We start from the raw sequence: 18,714 nt of genomic DNA on the forward strand, positions 1-18,714 counted from the left end.
GTGTTTCTGTGTATCTTGCAAGCACACGCACTGACTACCTTAATTCTAGAACATTTTTCAAGGGTAAAGATAGAGCAGATAGTGTCTCTCCCCAGAACAAAGGGCAGATTTGCTTAGAGCAGCAGGTTCTCAGCCTGGGTGTTGTGACCCACAGGAACAAGCCAGATTTGAAGATGAGACAACTCCCCAGGATGTGGTGGTAAATATTTTTGCCCAAGTATTGGGTGTGTTAAGGGAATAAGATCCCCCAATATCTAACTTGTTAATAATAATTAGGGCCCGTGCAATGCGAAGTAGGGTGGAAATAAACTCCTGAGTGGTGCCTTGGTTGTTACTGTGCTCTGCACAGCTAGAAGAAGGGCTCTTATGACAATGAGGTAATGGGCTCCACAGTCCCGGACTAAGTGTAGCGTGGCTGTGGCTTTTAAGCCAAAGAATCCCCAAAGCTGAAATAAATAGTGCCATCAGTGAGGAACATGCCATTCAACACAGACCTTTGGGTGGTCTGAGAACCTGGGATGCTCACTCAGGTGAGCCACAAGTGAGTGGCCACTTGAAACGGAAAAGGAATGCAAAGCCTCAGCTTCCTCAAAGAGCTGTTTTCTCTGTCTGTGGCCCTGATTGCTCCCTCCCCTCCTACCCTGGCCTCAGCCGCTTTGGGGAGAAAGATGATTAAGAGAGATGAGCCCCATTGTGCCTCAGTTGGGAAACTGCCCAGAGGGGAGGGATTCCAACCTCTCAGGCTCTGTTGCCAGTAGGCACTGGAGGCCCTATCCTTTCTAGCCCATTGGAAGGAGAGGGCACCTGAATTCAGCTGACAGGGTTTGGGCAGTTTTGCAGTGGAGAAAGGAAGTTAATGTGACCCTGTTGTGTGGGGGGGCCTATTTAGTGTACTATGGGTAAGTGTATATTGATGTTGATGTTTCACGTGCCTGGCCTTGAATGCTTCTGAGTGCTTGGGTGATTCTACTGACCAGAAGGGATACATATAGAGAAATATTAGAGCCTTTGGATACCAACAAGCTATGGACCCCTTTGAGCTAGGAGTCTCTGTGACTGCAGATTTAACTGATCAGAGTCTGATGAAAAGAGGCCTCCGCCATGCTCCCTGGAGATTTTTGTCCCTCAAATATGGCTGTCAGGTATTCCTCTTTTTAAAAGCAGCTATTGGTTTGCTATTGGTTCCAAACTAACCTACAGAGGCCTTGTGACTCTCTGGCATGATAGTTCCATTTTGGGGTGGGTCAATTGGACTCAAAGACAAACAAGGTGGGAGAGGCCAAACATACTTCATTGTCAAATGGAAATGTCATATTCAAGAATGCAGCTGGCCTGGCTCCCCGGGCACCTCAGCTTTACATGTAAAAGGCTGTGATTTCTTTGGGATACTTCATTGCCTATTCTGCTGCCTGGAGCAAAACTGCTGTTTCCACAGGAGGCCTCAATTCACAGTTTACCTAAATGCCTGGGTCTGGTCCACAGATAGTTTGGCTAAGCTTAAAACTGATGGTGCCCTGTGAACTGCTGCTGCCGTTCAGCCTCTGTGCTGCTCTGCAGGACCCAACACTGGCATGGGTGGTCAGTGTTGCTGTGTGGAACTCAAGGTTGCTTTCGTAGTCCTGGCTGATATTCCCTTTGGTGAATTTTCTGATTATTTTATTTTCTGACCTTTGGCTGTAGCCAATGGCTTGGGAGTTTGAAAACTACAGACTGGCAGGTTAAAAACACCACTCTTTGAGGCCACAAAGTGTGATAACAAATCAGAGCTGCTGATTGAACTGTCGGGGGGTCATACTCACGTAGATGCCCACAGTAAAGGCTGGTTCTCTGCTGATCAAGACTGCAATGTCCGGATTGCCGCCACCATTGCTGCTGGACCCATCATTGTGCTGGACCAGCAACCTGTCCACCATCACAGGCGTGGCATGAACAAAGGACTGCTTCTTTTTTAAAAAATTTATTGTTTATTTATCTATTTATTTATGGTTGCAGTTTGGCCTGGGCTGGGTTCGAACTCGCCACCCTCGGTATATAGGGCCGGTACCCTATTCACTGAGCCACAGGCACCACCCCAAAGGACTGCTTCTGAAGGTAAGTGGGACTTTCAAAAAGTGCTGCAGTGAGGGGGTCCCATAGGATGAGCTATCGCTTACCTCCCTGCACCTTGTTCTTGACAAGTTGAACACATCAGACTTTTGACCTTCACTTGGAGATATCCTTTGTGCCTCAATGCTGTTTACACTTTTTCAGGCTTCAATATTGCTGTTCCATCCCAATCAGCAGATTCCAGCCATACTATCATAGACCTTGAATCTAATCCATGTCATGTTTTTGGCTTTCTGGACCATTTGCAGCTTGACAATGGTGTGCTTATTGTCACAAAAGCGACTCAACAAAGTGCTCCCATGGTGTTGTCACACTTGCTACCATTCACCAGCATCTGGTATTGAATATTGGAACAGCCTCCTCCAAAATCAATTCAAATAGATCTTTTCCTCTAGCTCCCTCATCTTCCTGGTGCACATACCTGAGTAAGGCAGTTTGGTCACTGAATGTGGCTGTGCTCAGAATGGGATCATTTCCTGGTGAGTGATCAGGAGGACCTATTGTAATTTTATTTTAATTAATTAATTAATTTATTTATTTATTTTGAGACAGAATCTCAAGCTGTCACCCTGGGTAGAGTACAGTGCTGTTACAACTCACAGGAACCTCAAACTCTTAGGCTTAAGTGATTCTCTTGCCTCAGCCTCCCAAGTATCTGGGACTACAGGCACCTGCTACAATGCCCGGCTATTTTTTGTTGTAGTTGTCATTGTTTTTTGGTAGGCTGGAGCTGGATTCAAACCCACCAGCTCTGGTGTATGTGGCTGGCATCTTACCCACTGAGCTGTGGGTGCTGAGCCACCTATTGTTATTTTAAAATTTGGGATTCCTCCCTAGCCTTGATGCTTTTCTGTGGACTAATGGTAGCCCCAGGCCAGAGGATTGGGCCTCAGGATTTCAAACTTGATTCTGGTTCAGCTTGGGTGCTCTTGGATTGATGTGGCCCTTTATCATAAGGCTAGTCACTACTTGGTTAAGTTATACTTCATGAGTCACCTAGGTTAATGCAGGCCAAAGTGGGTGGCATATTGAGTCTGTGAGTTTTCTAAAAATGCCTTATCCCTTTCTTACTTTTCTGGAGGAATGGTCTGAGTGTGATTAGAAAAAAGATGAATTGGGTGGTGCCTGTGGCTCAGTAAGTAGGGCGCTGGCCCCATATACTGAGTGTGGCAGGTTTGAACCCAGCCCTGGCCAAACTGCAAAAAAAAATAGCCAGACATTGTGGCAGGCACCTATAGTGCCAGCTACTTAGGAGGCTGAGGCGAGAGAATTACCTAAGCCCAAGAGCTGGAGGTTGCTGTGAACTGTGATGTCACAGTACTCTAGTGAGGGCAACAAAGTGAAACTCTGTCTCTAAAAAAAAAAAAAAAGTGACTTTAGGTCTTCTGAATGTATACCTAGTAGAGAAATTGAGAATGTAGTAGAGAATGGCAGGTCTATTTTTAGATCCCTAAGTGATCTCCAAATATCATTCCAAAAGGAACGTATTAGTTTGCACTCCAACTGTGCAGAAGTGCAGAACTGCAGAAGTGTTCCCTTTTCTCCACATCCACGCCAACATCTATGGTTTCGAGATTTTGTGAGGTGGGCTAATCTTACTGGAGTTATATGATATCTCAAAGTGGTTTTGATTTGCATTTCTTTGAAGATTAAGGATGATGAGCATTTTTCATGTATCTGTAGGCTATGTACCTATCTTCTTCAGAGAAGTTTCTCTTTAAGTCCTTTGCCCAGCCTGAGATGGGATCGCTTGTTCTTTTCTTGCTAATCGTTTGAGCTCTCTGTGGATTCTGGTTATTAAACCTTTGTCAGAGACATAAACTGCAGATATCTTCTCCCATTCTGAGGGCTGTCTGCTTGCTTTATTTACTGTGTTCTTGGCTGTGCAGAATCTTTTTAGTTTGATCAGATCCCAGTAATCTATTTTTAGTGTTGGTTCAATTGCCCATGGGGTCCTCCTCATAAAATATTCTCCCAGGCCGATTTCTTCAAGTGTTTTCCCTGCACTTTGATCTAGTATTTTTATAGTTTCATGTCTTCAGTTTAAATCTTTAATCCAGTGAGAGTCTATCTTAGTTAATGATGAAAGGTGTGGGTCCAGTTTCAGTCTTCTACAGGTTGCCTGCCAGTTCACCATGAATGGGTTACTAAATTGTGGTATATGTGCGCCATGGAATATTATGCAGGCTTAAAAAAGGATGGAGACTTTACCTCTTTCATGTTTACATGGATGGAGCTGGAACATATTCTTCTTAGCAAAGTATCTCAAGAATGGAAGAAAAAGTATCCAATGTACTCAGCCCTACTATGAAACCAATTTATAAGCACCCACACTTCCATATGAAACTATAACCCAACTATAGCCGAAGATGAAGGGGGAAAGAGGAGGGGCAGCGGAGGGGAGCGGGGAGGATGGGTGGAAGGAGGGTAATTGGTGGGACCACACCTATGGTGCATTTTACAAGGGCACATGTTAAATCTACTAAGTGTAGAATATAAATATCTTAACACAATAACAAAGAAAATGCAGTGAAGACTATGTTAACCCGTTTGATGAAAGTATTTCAAGTTGTATATAAAACCAGCACATTGTACCCCATAATTGCATTAATGTACACAGCTATGATTTAATAAAAGAGAAGAAAAAAGATGAATTGGAGGCACCGGAATGGAACAAACTGATTTTTCGTGGTGATGGAGAGAGAGCAACTCTCACATCTGAGCTGAGAGTGAGATGCTAGAAGAGGGAGGAAGAGGAAGGATCTCTAATAATCTTTTGTTTTTCAGAGTCACCCCTGAGTTCTTCCTCAGCACGGAAAATGCAGCTCTCCCAAACTTTGTTAACACCTTAAATAGTAAAACTGCTAAATCTGCCATCCCCTCTAGATAGCTCTGACAAGATTTGGATTCCCATTCACCATAGCAAGACTAAAGGCAGAGGGTAGCCCCAGTTTCTGCATCTCCCATGCAAAACGCTGGTGAACACTGCTGGAGGTCTTCCTCAGCTCCATGTGATCAAGGAGAGAGGGAATGCCACCTTGTCTGATGGGCAGAGACAAACAGGACAGTTTGGGCTGACATACTGCAGGCAGTCCCACCCAAAACAGGCACTAGACTCAATCATTCCAACTAAGTGAGGAGCCCATTGATAGATCATGTGGCCCTCAGGTGACCACAGAGATCTCTCCAAAATGAGGCTGTTCTTAGTTACTGCAGGGATTTCCCCCAAGAGATAAATGATTCATTATTTATGTATATTTTCCTGGCAATTATCACTATGACAGTAGTCAGCTTGTTAATAAATTCATCTGAATTTCTTTTTTTTGAGACAGAGCCTCAAGCTGTTGCCCTGGGTAGAGTGCTGTGGCATCATAGCTCACAGCAAACTCCAACTCCTGGGGGCTCAAGCGATTCTCCTGCCTCCGCCTCCCAAGTAGCTGGGACTACAGGCACCTGCCACAACGCCTGGCTATTTCTTGGTTGCAGCCGTCTTTGTTGTTTGGCAGGCCCGGGCTGGATTCGAACCCGCCAGCTCAGGTGTATGTGGCTAGCGCCTTAGCCGCTTGAGCCACAGGTGCTGAGCCTTTTTTTTCTTTAAATTAAATTTAATTTTTTTCTTCCTTTAAGCAGCGGTTCTCAACCTGGGGTCGTGACCCTTTTGGGGGTCTCCTGCATATCAGATATTTACATTACCATTCATAACAGTAGCAAATTACAGTTATGAAGTAGCAATGAGAACAATTTTATGGTTGGAGGTCACCACAACATGAGGAACTGTATTAAAGGGTCTTGGCATTAGGAAGGTTGAGAACCACTGATTTAGCGAGTCTCTTGCCTCAGCCTCCCAAGTAGCTGGGACTACAGACGCTTGCCACAACGCCTGGCTTTTTTTAGTAGAGACAGATCTCACTCTGGCTCAGGCTGATCTCGTACCTCTGAGCTCAGGTAGAGTCCACCTGCCTCGGCCTTCCAGAGTGCTAGGATTATAGGCGTGAGCCACTGTGCCTGGCCTGGTGCATCCATCTTCCTTCCCTCCCTCCTTCCTTCCCTTCCTTCCTCCCTCCCTTCTTTTCTTCCTTCCTTCCCTTTCTCCCTCCTCCCTCCCTCCCTTTTTTTTTTCATTTTGACAGGGTCTTGCTCTGTTGCCCATGATTATAGTTTACAGCAACCTCATACTTCTGGGCTCAAGTGATTCTCTGGCTTCAGCCTCCCCAGTAGCTGGGACCACTGACGTGCACTACCACATCTGGCTAATTTAAAAAAAATTTGTTTTCGAGATGGGGTCTTGCTGTATTGTTCCTGCTGGTCTCAAATTCCTGGCCTCAAGTAATCCTCCTACTTCAGCCTCCCCAAAGTGCTGCAATTACAGGCACGAGCCACTATGCCCAGTCCATTTGCTTTAGATATTTTTACCACCTCTATATGCATCTATAAGATAATATAGTTTAGTTTTTCCTTTTTTTTTTTTTTTTTTTTTTTACAGTTTTTGGCTGGGGCTGCGTTTGAACCCACCACCTCTGGTATATGGGGCCAGTGCCCTACTTTTTTGAGACACAGGTACCACCCTAGTTTTTCCTATTTTTGAAATTTATATAAGTGGAAAGTGCTTTATGTAGTCTTTTGCATTCATTTGTATACTTTATCCTGCTATTATAAGTGTGATTCAATCATATAGGTGTGATTCATTCATTTTCATTGCTGTGTATCCTAGTGCATTTTATGAATATACATAGTGGTTTGTTTAGCCACTATATTATGCTAATTTATACTCCTATTAGCAGTGAATGAGCTACAGCCTTGCTTCTAACAGTGAAAAATTGGAAAATTCCAAATGCCTATCATAGGGATTGATAGGTAAATTACAGTATATGTATGAAATGAAACGCCATACAATTATTTATTAAAAGAATGGGCTATCAAAATAACTTGGAAAGATGTCTGTAATATATTACAAAATTTAAAAAAATGTTGGCATGTTATTGTTTACAGCAGTTTTCTTTTCTTTTCTTTCTTTTAATTTTTTGCAGTTTTTTTTTTTTTTTTTGGCTGAGGCTGTGTTTGAACCTGCCACCTCTGGCATATGGGGCCCGGCACCCTACTCCTTGAGCCACGGGTGCTGCCCTATAGCAGTTTCTTATGTTCCTTTCTATTTCTGTGGTATGAGTTGTAATGTTTCCTCTTTTGTTTCTGATTTTATTTATTTGAGTCATCTCTTTTTAAGACTAGCTAAAATAAAGGTTTGTCAATATTTTTCCCCCCAAATCAACTCAGTTTCATTGATCTTTTCTATTCTCTCTCTAGTCTCTATTTTACTTAGTTCTGTTCTGATCTTTAGTATTTCATTCTTTTTGCTGACTTTGGGCTTAGTTTTTTTCTTTTTCTAGTTCCTTGGGGTGTAAAGTTAGTTTATTTGAGATTTCTTCCTCCTTAGTGTAAACATTTATTTCTATACATATCTGTATTAAAAATGCTTTTGCTGCATCCCAGAAGTTGTGGTCTGTGGTGTTCGTGTTTTTTTTGTTTGTCTGAATAATTTTTTATTTCCCCTTTGACCTATTGCTTGTTCAGGAGTGTTTTAATTTCTACGTATTTGTGAATTTTCCAATTTTTCTCCTGTTAATTGATTTTTGGTTTCGTATCAGTGTGGTGGGAAAAGATACTTTTTTGTTTGTTTGCTTGTTTGGGAAAAGATACTTAATGTGATTTTGTCTTCTTAAATTTGGTAAGACTTGTGTAGACTTCACATATGATGTGTACTGGAAAATGTTTTCTTCTTTTTTTTTTGTCTTTTCATTTTCTTTCTTTCTTTCTTTTTTTTTATTTTTTTTATTTTTTTTTTGTTTTTTTTTTTTTTTTTTGTAGAGACAGAGTCTCACTGTACCGCCCTCGGGTAGAGTGCCGTGGCGTCACACAGCTCACAGCAACCTCTAATTCTTGGGCTTAAGCGATTCTCTTGCTTCAGCCTCCCAAGCCGGGACTACAGGCGCCCGCCACAACACCCGGCTATTTTTTTGTTGCAGTTTGGCCGGGGCTGGGTTTGAACCCGCCACCCTTGGCATATGGGGCCGGCGCCCTACTCACTGAGCCACAGGCGCCGCCCCTTTCTTTTTTTTTAGAGACAGAGTCTCACTTTATCATTCTCCGTAGAGTGCCGTGGTGTCACACCTCACAGCAACCTCCAACTCCTGGGTTTAGGCGATTCTCTTGCCTCAGCCTCCTGAGTAGCTGGGACTACAGGCGCCCGCCACAATGCCTGGCTATTTTTTTGTTGCAGTTTGGCTGGGGCTGGGCTTGAACCCACCACCCTTGGTATATGGAGCTGGTGCCCCACTCACTGAGCCACAGGTGCCGCCCTTCATTTTCTTTTAAAAAAATTTTTATTTCAGATTGATATGAAGGTATAAATGTTTAGGTTATATTGTTTTTATTTCTAAGGTAAAGTTCAGGTTGTAGCTGAGTCCTTCACCTGGCAATGTGCTGTATACACCCTTACATTGTGCACATTAGTTGAGAACTTGCCAATCACCCTCCGTCTTCCTCTTTCTCCTCCCCCCACCACTAAAATATACTTGTGTTTTTGTGGTGTGGGCGTGTAGTTGTTTATATATTGGTTTCATATTAGTATCAAGTACACTGGATACTTGCTTTTTCATTCTTATGATACTTTACTAAGAAGAATATGTTTTGACTCCATCTAGGTAAATACAAAAGGTGTAAAGCCTCCATCCTTTTTTATGGCTGAGTGAAAAGTACTCCATGGTATCCGTATACCACAGTTAATGCATTCATGGGTTGATGGGCACTTGGGTTGCTTCCATGTCTTGGCGATTATGAATTGAGCTGCAGTAAACATTCTAGTGCAAATGTCCTTATTATACTGGATAATGTTTCATATGCAGTCTTCTGCTGCTGTTTCGTGGAATGCTTGCCTATGTCAGTAAGGCCCATTTGGTCTATAATGTTATTCCTTCCCTGCACAGCGGCACTCTCTGTGCTGCCCTATGTGGGCTTTTTGGTGGAGGTGGAACGGGCAATGTCAAACCGTCCTTCCAACCTCTTCAATGCATGTTTTCTTATTTCTGCATTCCACCCAGGTGCTGTAATATCTCACCTGGATTCCTTAGCTCCTGTGAAGGCATTTTTGTGCATGGATGGTTGTCAAATTGATGTTTCTGTGAAGAGACGAGCCCTGGAAAGTCCTTTTCCATTATTTTGCAGACTTTATTCTTATTTCAAGGTAGTGAATTTTATGTTATGTGTACTTTACCACATCAGGAAATAGAAAACAGTATTGATGGTCTTTTAAAGAAATGTAAGAAGAGAATATATAAAATAAAAGTACTGTATTTTCTTTTAACATTTACTCATGATAATTTACCCTCTTGTTCTTTGTTTCTTTCTACAGTATGGGATTTTTGTCAAATCTTATTTTCCTTTAACCTGAAGATTTAGCCTGAAGAACTACCTTCCACATTTCTCGTAGTAAATTGCTGTGGAGACAAATTCTCCCCGGTTTTATCTTTCTAAGGATATCTTTATTTTCTTCAGTTTTGATATTTTCACTGAATATATAATTCTAAGTTTACATTTTTTTCCTTTTAGCATTTTCAAGATATTTTTCTTTTGTCTTCTGACTTTTATTGTGTCTGGGGGAAAGTCGGCCTTTATTTGTAACCTTTCCCACCTGTAACCAATTGTTTTGTTTTATTCTTTTGTTTAACAGGCCCAGCTGGGTTTGAACCTGTCACCCCTGGTACATGGGACCAGCGCTGTAACCACTGGACCACAGGGCCCAGCTGGCACCTGTATCAGATGTATCAACCAATCTCCTCCTCTAGCTTCACTTTTTAAAGATCTGCTTTTTACTTTTGGTTTTCATAAGTTTGATTGTAATGTGCCTAGGTGAATTTTTTATAATTATCCAGTTTGGTATTTACTGAAATTCTTTTTTTTTTTTTTTTTTTTGAGGCAGAGTCTTATTTTATCACCCTTGGTAGAGTGCTGTGTCGTCACAGCTCACAGTAACCTCCAACTCCTGGGCTTAGGTGATTCTCTTGCCTCAGCCTCCCGAGTAGCTGGGATTACAGGCGCCCACCAGAACGCCCAGCTATTTGTTGTTGTTGCAGTTTGGCCAGGGCTGGGTTTGAACCCGCCACCCTTGGTATATGGGGCCAGCACCCTACCCACTGAGCTACAGGCACTGCCATACTGAGATTCTTGAATGTTTGGATTGTTGCCTTTTATCAGTTTTGGAAAGTTTTTTTTTTTTTGAGAGAGAGAGTCTTACTTTTTTTTTTTTTTGGTAGAGAGAAAGTCTCACTTTATCACCCTCGGTAGAGTGCCATGGCATCACACAGCTCACAGCAACCTCCAACTCCTGGGCTTAGGCAATTCTCTTGCCTCAGCCTCCCGAGTAGCTGGAACTACAGACACTCGCCACAATGCCCAGCTATTTTTTTGTTGTAGTTTGGCCGGGGCCGGGTTTGAATCCACCACCCTCGGTATGTGGGGCCAGCACCCTACCCTCTGAGCCACAGGCGCTGCCCGAGAGAGTCTTACTTTATTGCCCTCGGTAGAGTGCTGTGGCGTCATAGCTCACAGCATCCTCAAACTCCTGGGCTTCAGGGATTTTCTTCCCTCAGCTTCCCAAGTACCTGGGACTATAGGTTCCCTCCACAACACCCAGCTATTTTGGGTTGCAGTTGTCATTGTTATTTAGCTGGCCCAGGCTGGGTTCAAACCCACTACCCTTGGTGTATGTGGCTGGCACCGTAACCACTGTGCTACAGGTGCCAAGCCTGGAAAGTTCATTTTAAATATTTCTTATACTACCTCCTCTCCTGCCTCTGCTGCTGGAACTCCAATTACATGTATGTTAGACCATTTGATAGTGTCCCATAGATCTGTTCCAGTTTTATACTTTTCGTCTTTGTGTTTTAGTTGGGTAGTTATATTGACCTAATTTCTGCTCCATGGTCTTATCCTCTGCTTTGCCTAATCTGCTGTTAAACTTATCTAATGAACTTCTTGCTTTGGATACTATAATTTTCATTAGAGTTTTAAAAAATAGTTTCTATATCTCTGTTGAAATTTTCTGTCTCTTCAAATGTATTGTCATCTTCCCTACTAGATCCTTTAGTATTTTAATTGTATTTATCTTAAAGTCCCAGTCAACATCTGGAACATCTCCAAACTCTTTTTCTTTTTCTTTCTTTCCAGGTGAGAGATTACAGCACCTGGATGGAATGCAGAAATAAGAAAAGATGCATTGAAGAGGAGGTTGGAAGGACAGTTTGACCTTGCTCATTCCACCCCCATCAAAAGCCCACACAGTGCAGCACAGAGAGTGCTGCGTGCAGGGAAGGAATAACACTGTACACCAAATGGGCCTATAATGTGCCCCAGCACTGTGGCAGGCTGAGGCGGGTGGATTGCCTGAGCTCAGGAGTTCGAGACCAGCCCGAGCAAGGGCAAGACCTGGTCTCTGAAAATAGCTGGGTGTTGTGGCAGGTGCCTGTAGTCCCAGCTACTTGGGAGGCCGAGGCAAGAGGATTGCTTGAGCCTGAGAGCTTGAGGTTGCTGTAAGCTATGACACTACGGCACTCTATCTGGGGCAAGAAAGTGAGACCCTGTCTCGGAAAAAAAAAAAAAAAAAAGATGCTCAGGCTTTTCTATTTCTACTCTTATTTTTCAGCATAAATAATATAGAAAAGTAATTAAATCTAGGATGCTTTTATGTCTAACTAAAATCTTCTAAAATTTACTACAATTGATAGTGCCATCCGAATTTAACATTTTAATTTTAATTGTCAAATAAAAATTATATATATTTATTGTATACAACATGGTGTTTTGAAATATGTTTGTACACTGTGGAATGGCTCAACCAAGCTAACACATGCATCACCTCTTTTTGTGATGAGAACACTTAAAATTTACTCTCAGAGTGTTTCTCAAAATAGAACAAATAATTAATAGAGTCATCATGTTGCACAGTAGATCTTTTGAACATATTCCTCCTATCAAACTGAAATTTTGTATCCTTTGACCAACATCTCCTCATCTCCTACCCCCAATACTAGCCCTTGGCAACACCATTTTGTAACTTGACATATTGGTGGTCACCAACAACATGTCAAATTTTAAAACTTTGACAGTGGGAAGTCATGGACTGCGGGAAGGTAGAATTGGGCTATTGGCTGAAGATTTTTTCCCTGGTGATTCAGGGAGAAATTTACATTTCGACTTTTTTTTATTTTTTGTAGAGACAGAGTCTCATTGTACCGCCCTCAGATAGAGTGCCCTGGTGTCACACGGCTCACAGCAACCTCCAACTCCTGGGCTTCTGCAATTCTCTTGCCTCAGCCTCCCGAGCAGCTGGGACTACAGGCGCCCGCCACAACGCCGGGCTATTTTGTTGTTGTTGTTGTTGTTGCAATTTGGCCGGGGCTGGGTTTGAACCCGCCACCCTCGGCATATGGGACCAGCGCCCTACTCACTGAGCCACAGGTGCCGCCCTTTTTTTTTTTTTTTTTTAAATTAACTGCTTTATTTTGTTTTACTTTTTTTTTTTTTTGGCCGGGGCTGGGTTTGAACCCACCACCTCTGGCATATGGGACCGGCGCCCTACTCCTTGAGCCACAGCGCTGCCCTCGACTTTTTTTTTTTAAACCATGGCTTTTGTTCACAAATTGCTGACTAGCACTTACATTCTGAGAAAATGCCCAAAGCCAAGTATTGGCTTGCATCCTTTTTTGGGTATTCACTTTGCAGACTATTGTTCCAATATTCCTCAGAAACCAGTGGTGGCTCCTGGCAAAGCCTCCTCACAGAGGAAGACTCAAGGTGGGTTGCAGGAACATCACCAGCAAGAAGTTGCCTTGGATACAACTTCTCCTGATGAGAAGCCAGAAGTTAGTTTTGATAAAGCAATTAGAGATGAAATAAAGGACCATTTTAGGCTTTTGAAGGATGAACTTGTGAATCATTGGATAGGGCCAGAAGGCCGCCCTCTGCACGAGGTCTTGTTGGAACAAGCCAAGGTCGTCTGGCAGTTCCGTGGGAAAGAAGATTTAGATAAGTGGATAGTGACTTCTGATAAGACAATTGGAGGCAGAAGTGAAGTATTCTTAAAAATGGGCAAGAATAACCAAAGTGCACTGCTCTATGGAACTCTGAGTTCCGAGGGACCTTATGATGGAGATAGTAGGCAAAGTGGATACTGTGCAATGATATCCAGGATACTAAGGGGCTCTTTTGAGAGGAGGAAGTCTTATGATTGGTCCCATTTTAACACTTTGTATCTCCGGGTCCGGGGGGATGGTCGACCATGGATGGTGAATATCAAGGAGGACTCAGATTTTATCCAGAGGAAGAATCAAATGTACAGTTACTTCATGTTCACCCGTGGGGGGCCCTACTGGCAGGAGGTCAAGATTCCTTTTTCCAAATTTTTCTTCTCAAATCAAGGAAGAATCTGGGATGTTCAGTCTCAACTTCTGCTCGACAAGATCTCTTTTATAGGATTTACCTTGGCTGATAAAGTGGATGGTCCATTCTTCCTGGAAATTGATTTTATTGGTGTGTTTACTGATCCAGCCCACACAGAAGAGTTTGCCTATGAAAATTCTCCAGAGATTAGCCCAAGACTTTTCAATTAAATAACATGTAGTAGTTTTATATTACTAAACTAACAGTAATAGCATCTTCAGAGATACAGACAAAATAAAATATTTCTTTAAAAACAAATAAAATAAAACTTTGACAGTTTTCAAAGTGCTTGTTTGTTTTGTTTTGTTTTTTTTTTTGAGACAGAGTTTCACTATGTTGCCCTCGGTAGAGTGCCATGGTGTCACAGCTCACAGCAACCTCAAACTCTTGGGCTCAAGTGATTCTCTTGCCTCAGCCTCCCAAGTAGCCAGGACTACAGGTGCCCACCACATTGCCCAGCTATTTTTGTTGCAATTGTCATCATTGTTTTGGCAGGCCTGGGCCAGGTTCGATCCCGCCACCCTCGGTGTATTGGCTGGTGCCATAACCACCAGATCACAATATTTTTAATATAAAATTATGGTCAGCAATTATAACTGAAATAACTACTGGAGCAGACAGAAATTGTCGTGGAGTAGTTAGAGTTTTGTGTAGCCTAGTGAGACTCTGAGATGTAGTGAGGGATGAGAGATCTAGCTTTTCTGGTGGATCACTTGGGAGACAGTAGTGTCCAACAACAGTGGGGGAAGCAGTGAGACATTGCAAAGTTGTAAATTTAATTTTTATTTTTTTGAGACAGAGTCTCACTTTGTCACCCTCAGTAGAGTGCTTGGCATCATAGCTCACAGCAATCTCAAATTCTTGGGCTCAAGTGATCCCCTTGCCTCAACCTCCCAAGTAGCTGGGTCTATAGGTGCCCACCACAATGCCCAGCTATTTTTAGAGACAAGGTCTCGCTCTGGTTCAGGCTGGTCTTAAACCTGTGAGCTCAGGCAATCCACCTGCCTCGGCCTCCCAGAGTGCTAGGATTATAGGCATGAGTTACAAGCCCAGCTGCAAAGTAGTAAATTTTAAAACTTTAACAGTTTTCAAAGGGCTTTGAAACTTTTGAGTTTTCATCTATAGAAAAATTCAGACCTGGCACCAGTAGCCCAGTGGTTAGGGTGCCGGCCACATGCCCTGGGGTTGGTGGGTTCAAGCCCAGCCCAGGCCTGCTAAACAACAATGACAACAACAAAAAAATAGCTTGGCATTGTGGTGGGAGCCTTAGCCCCAGCTACTTAGGAGGCTGAGATAAGAGAATCGCTTAAGCCCAAGAGTTGGAGGTTGCTGTGAGCTATGACATCACAGCACTCTACCAAGGGCGGACATAGTGAGACTCTGTATCAAAAAAAAAGAAAAATTCAGTTTTAAGAAAAATTTGATTTGTCAAGATTTATTCTACTAGCCGAAGGAACCTTAGATTTATATTTTCTTGTTTCCTTTTTTGGGCTTGAAAAATTTACAGATTTATTCTCAATGCCCATTGCTTTTCATTTTGTTTTGTTTTGTTTTTGAGACAGTCTTATTTTATTGCTCCAGGCTAGAGTGCTGTGGCTTCATAGCTCACAGCAATGTCAAACTCCTGGGCTCAAGCCATCCTCTTGTCTCAGCTTCCCAAGTAGATGGGACTACAGGTGCCTGCTACAATGCCTGGCGAATGTATGTGTGTGTGTGTGTGTATATATATATACATATATATATATATATTTTTTTTTTGAGACAAGAGTCTCAAGCTGTCGCCCTGGGTAGAGTGATGTGGCATCACAGCTCACAGCAATCTCCAACTCTTGGGCTTAAGTGATTCTCTTGCCTCAGCCTTCCAATAGGTGGGACTACAGGTGCTGCCATAATGCCCAGCTAGTTTTTGGTTGTAGTTGTCATTGTTGTTTGGCAGGCCCTGATTGGGTTCGAACCTGGCAGCCTTCATGTATGTGACTGGCACCCTACACACTGAGCTACGGGCATCGAGCTGACAAAAATTTTTTTTAAAAACTTTTTAATTCGAATATTTTTAGTCATTCAGAAAAGTTGAAAAATGGTACAAGTACTATTTATTTATTTAAATATAGCTTACATTTACTAATTGTTTTAAATTAGCTTACATTTACTAATTGTTAATATTTCTGTATTTTCTGCCACTTCTTTTTTTTTTTTTTGAGACAGAGTCTCACTCTGTCATGTAGAATGCTGTGGTATCATAGCTCACAACAACCTCAAACATTTGGGATGAAGCCGACTTTTTGTCTCAGCCTCCTGAATAGCTGCGAGTACAGGATATGGCATTACGCCAGGCTATTTTTTTCTATTTTTAGTAGAGACAGGGGTTTCACTCTTGCTCAGGCTGGTCTTGAACTTTGGAGCTCAAGCAATCCACTCACCTTGGCCTCCTAAATTATAGGAGTGAGCCACTCCACCCAGCCTATTTTCTGACAATTCTAATAAGTTACAACATATCTTTTATTTGAGAAGTTGAGAATTATAATTTGTTTCCTTTTTTTTTTGTAGTTTTCTTTTTGACAATTAATTACAGACCTAAAAGACCCTGTGACAGAATTAGTCAGCGCCAACCTCGTGTATCTGCTTCTTGTGACCCCTTCTCTGCTCATTTAGAACATGGTTCTATTGGGTCTTAGCAAGTGAAGAGGAGGAAAAATGACAGAATCTTTCTCCCCTAAAGTATCTTTTCTTCCTTTTTTGATGAGTACTTGCTGATCTGAAGAATTAACCATGTGCATCAAAGCAAGGTAAATTCAATTTTCTTTTCTTCTTATCAAATAAAGAAAGTTCAGTCTTTTCTAGGTTATTCTGGTATACTGAGTTATCCATCAGAAAGTTCACTATGATTTTGGATTCTGTTATATTTCCCACAAACCTGTCTTTAGGATTAATAATTCATTGCACTCCCATTCAGATGAGAAGGATTGGCACCAGGAGGATTTATGCTATCTAACCTAATTTTCCATCACCATACCTTGACCTTGGCCTTATAAGTTAGAGCCTATACAAAGCAATTGATTGCTACCCTACAGAGGCAAATGTCCCTCTTTAACTCTAGAGAAATAGCTAATAAGGTCTTGGTAATTGTGATTTATCCACTGTCCGCTGTGATTGCCTCTCTGAAGCTGCCTTAGATTGATGGATGCAGCTTGTGTGATGGGAATCCAGTTCCAATGGCTTTCTCTTTTCATCCTTAGCCTCACCAGGGCTCCTAGAATGGGATTGATGAAGTCATTTTTCTTTCATTGTGGTCTTCTATGATGAAATATGGTAAAAATTCATCTTCTCTTGAGCATGCCATTTTTTCCTTGTCAGAGCTGCAGTCTTTCCTTGACTGAACCAATCTGTTATCTACAAAATAGTGGCCTTGTACTTCTAGTTTGATTCAAGGAGTTCTGGATTGGCCAAAAGGAGTAGTTTTCTTCAAAAAATTGAGTAGGCTCTTTCCTTAGCTAAGACATTTGGTCTCCCTTTTAATGAATTTGATAGAAAAATAGATGTGTGTTATTGGCAACCCTCTGGAATACCTCAGAATGTCTTATCCTTCTATCATAGTTGACCAAATCTCCAGGCAAGTTGTGTTAGTAGAAAGCAAAACTAATTTTTCTATATATCCTGGGGTTGGTAGATACTTTAGTCATTAGTAGAAATGAAGATAGAAAAGTTTGAATTCCATTTACTTATTTACTATTTATGAGACAGGGTCTCACTCTGTTGTCCATTTATTATGGACATTTATTATTATGTCTGTTTATGTCATAGCTCACAGCAACCTCAAACTCTTGGTGCATTTTTCTTTCTTTCTTTTTTTTTTTAGACAGAGTCTCAGTATGTCGTCCTTGGTAGAGTGCCGTGATGTCGCAGCTCATAGCAACCTCAAATTCTTGGGCTTAAGAGATTCTCTTGCCTCAGCCTTCCAAGTAGCTGGGACTACAGGCACCCACCACAACATCCAGCTATTTTTTTATTGCAGTTGTCATTGCTGTTTAGCTGACCCGGGCCAGGCTCAAACCCCGCAGCCTCAGTGCATGTGGCTGGCGCTGTAACCACTGTGGTATGGGCGCTAAGCCAACCTCAAACTTTTGGGCTCAAGCTATCCTCCTGCCTTACCCTCCCATGTTGCTGGGTCTACAAGTGTGGTACCATGCCCAGCTTTTACTTATTTATTTATTTTTTATAGAGACTGGATCTTGCTATTGCCCTGGCTGTTCATGAACTCCTGGCATCACGTGATCTTCCCACCTTAGCCTTCAGAAGCCCTTGGATTACAGGTGTGAGTCACGGCCTTCCTTCGGCCTTCCTTTTCATTAAATGAATCATCACTCATGAATGTGTGGGACCCTCAGAGTCAAGCTCTTTATGCTTCTGGTTCTTCCAAAGCAAGAGCCTACAAGCATGTCCTTTAAAGTATTCGATTTTATGTAATACTGGATTTAATGTTAACATGTGAAAGTAGCTATGGCAAGAAGAGATCTTATTCCCTGATATTCAGACTTGCCACAATTATACATTTTTACATATGTTTTTCCTTCTTTTTTCTTATTTTTGAGACAGAGTCTCACTTTGTTGTCCTCGGTAGAGTGCCATGGAGTCATAGCTCATAGCAACCTCCAACTCTTGGGCTTAAGTGATCCTCTTGCCTTAGCCTCCCTGGTAGCTGGGATTACAGGCACCTGCCACAACATCCAGCTGTTTTTTTTTTTGTAGAGACAGAGTCTCACTTTATGGCCCTCCGTAGAGTGCCGTGGCCTCACACAGCTCACAGCAACCTCCAACTCCTGGGCTTAAGCGATTCTCTTGCCTCAGCCTCCCGAGTAGCTGGGACTACAGGCGCCCGCCACAACGCCCGGCTATTTTTTGGTTGCAGTTTGGGCGGGGCCGGGTTTGAACCCGCCACCCTCGGTATATGGGGCCGGCTTCTTACCGACTGAGCCACAGGCGCCGCCCCATCCAGCTGTTTTTAGAGACATGGGTCTCACTCTAGCTCAGGCAATCCACCTGCCTCATCCTCCCAAAGTGCTAGGATTATAGACGTGAGCCATTGCACCTGGCCTCATTTTTTATTTTTATTTTTTTTTT

At 42.5% G+C, this 18,714-nt stretch overlaps 1 protein-coding gene across 1 annotated transcript; it reads left to right on the top strand.

Moving 5' to 3' along the window:
* Positions 1 to 12,767: 12,767 nt before the first annotated feature.
* Positions 12,768 to 13,847, top strand: LOC128588066 (complex I intermediate-associated protein 30, mitochondrial-like). The gene has a single exon (XM_053594693.1). The coding sequence runs from the start codon at positions 12,780 to 12,782 to the stop codon at positions 13,764 to 13,766; it is 987 nt and encodes a 328-aa protein (XP_053450668.1). The 5' UTR covers positions 12,768 to 12,779; the 3' UTR covers positions 13,767 to 13,847.
* Positions 13,848 to 18,714: the final 4,867 nt, after the last annotated feature.

This window comes from Nycticebus coucang, chromosome 6 (genome assembly GCF_027406575.1).
Source record: "Nycticebus coucang isolate mNycCou1 chromosome 6, mNycCou1.pri, whole genome shotgun sequence".
In the NCBI taxonomy this organism is placed as follows: domain Eukaryota; kingdom Metazoa; phylum Chordata; class Mammalia; order Primates; family Lorisidae; genus Nycticebus; species Nycticebus coucang.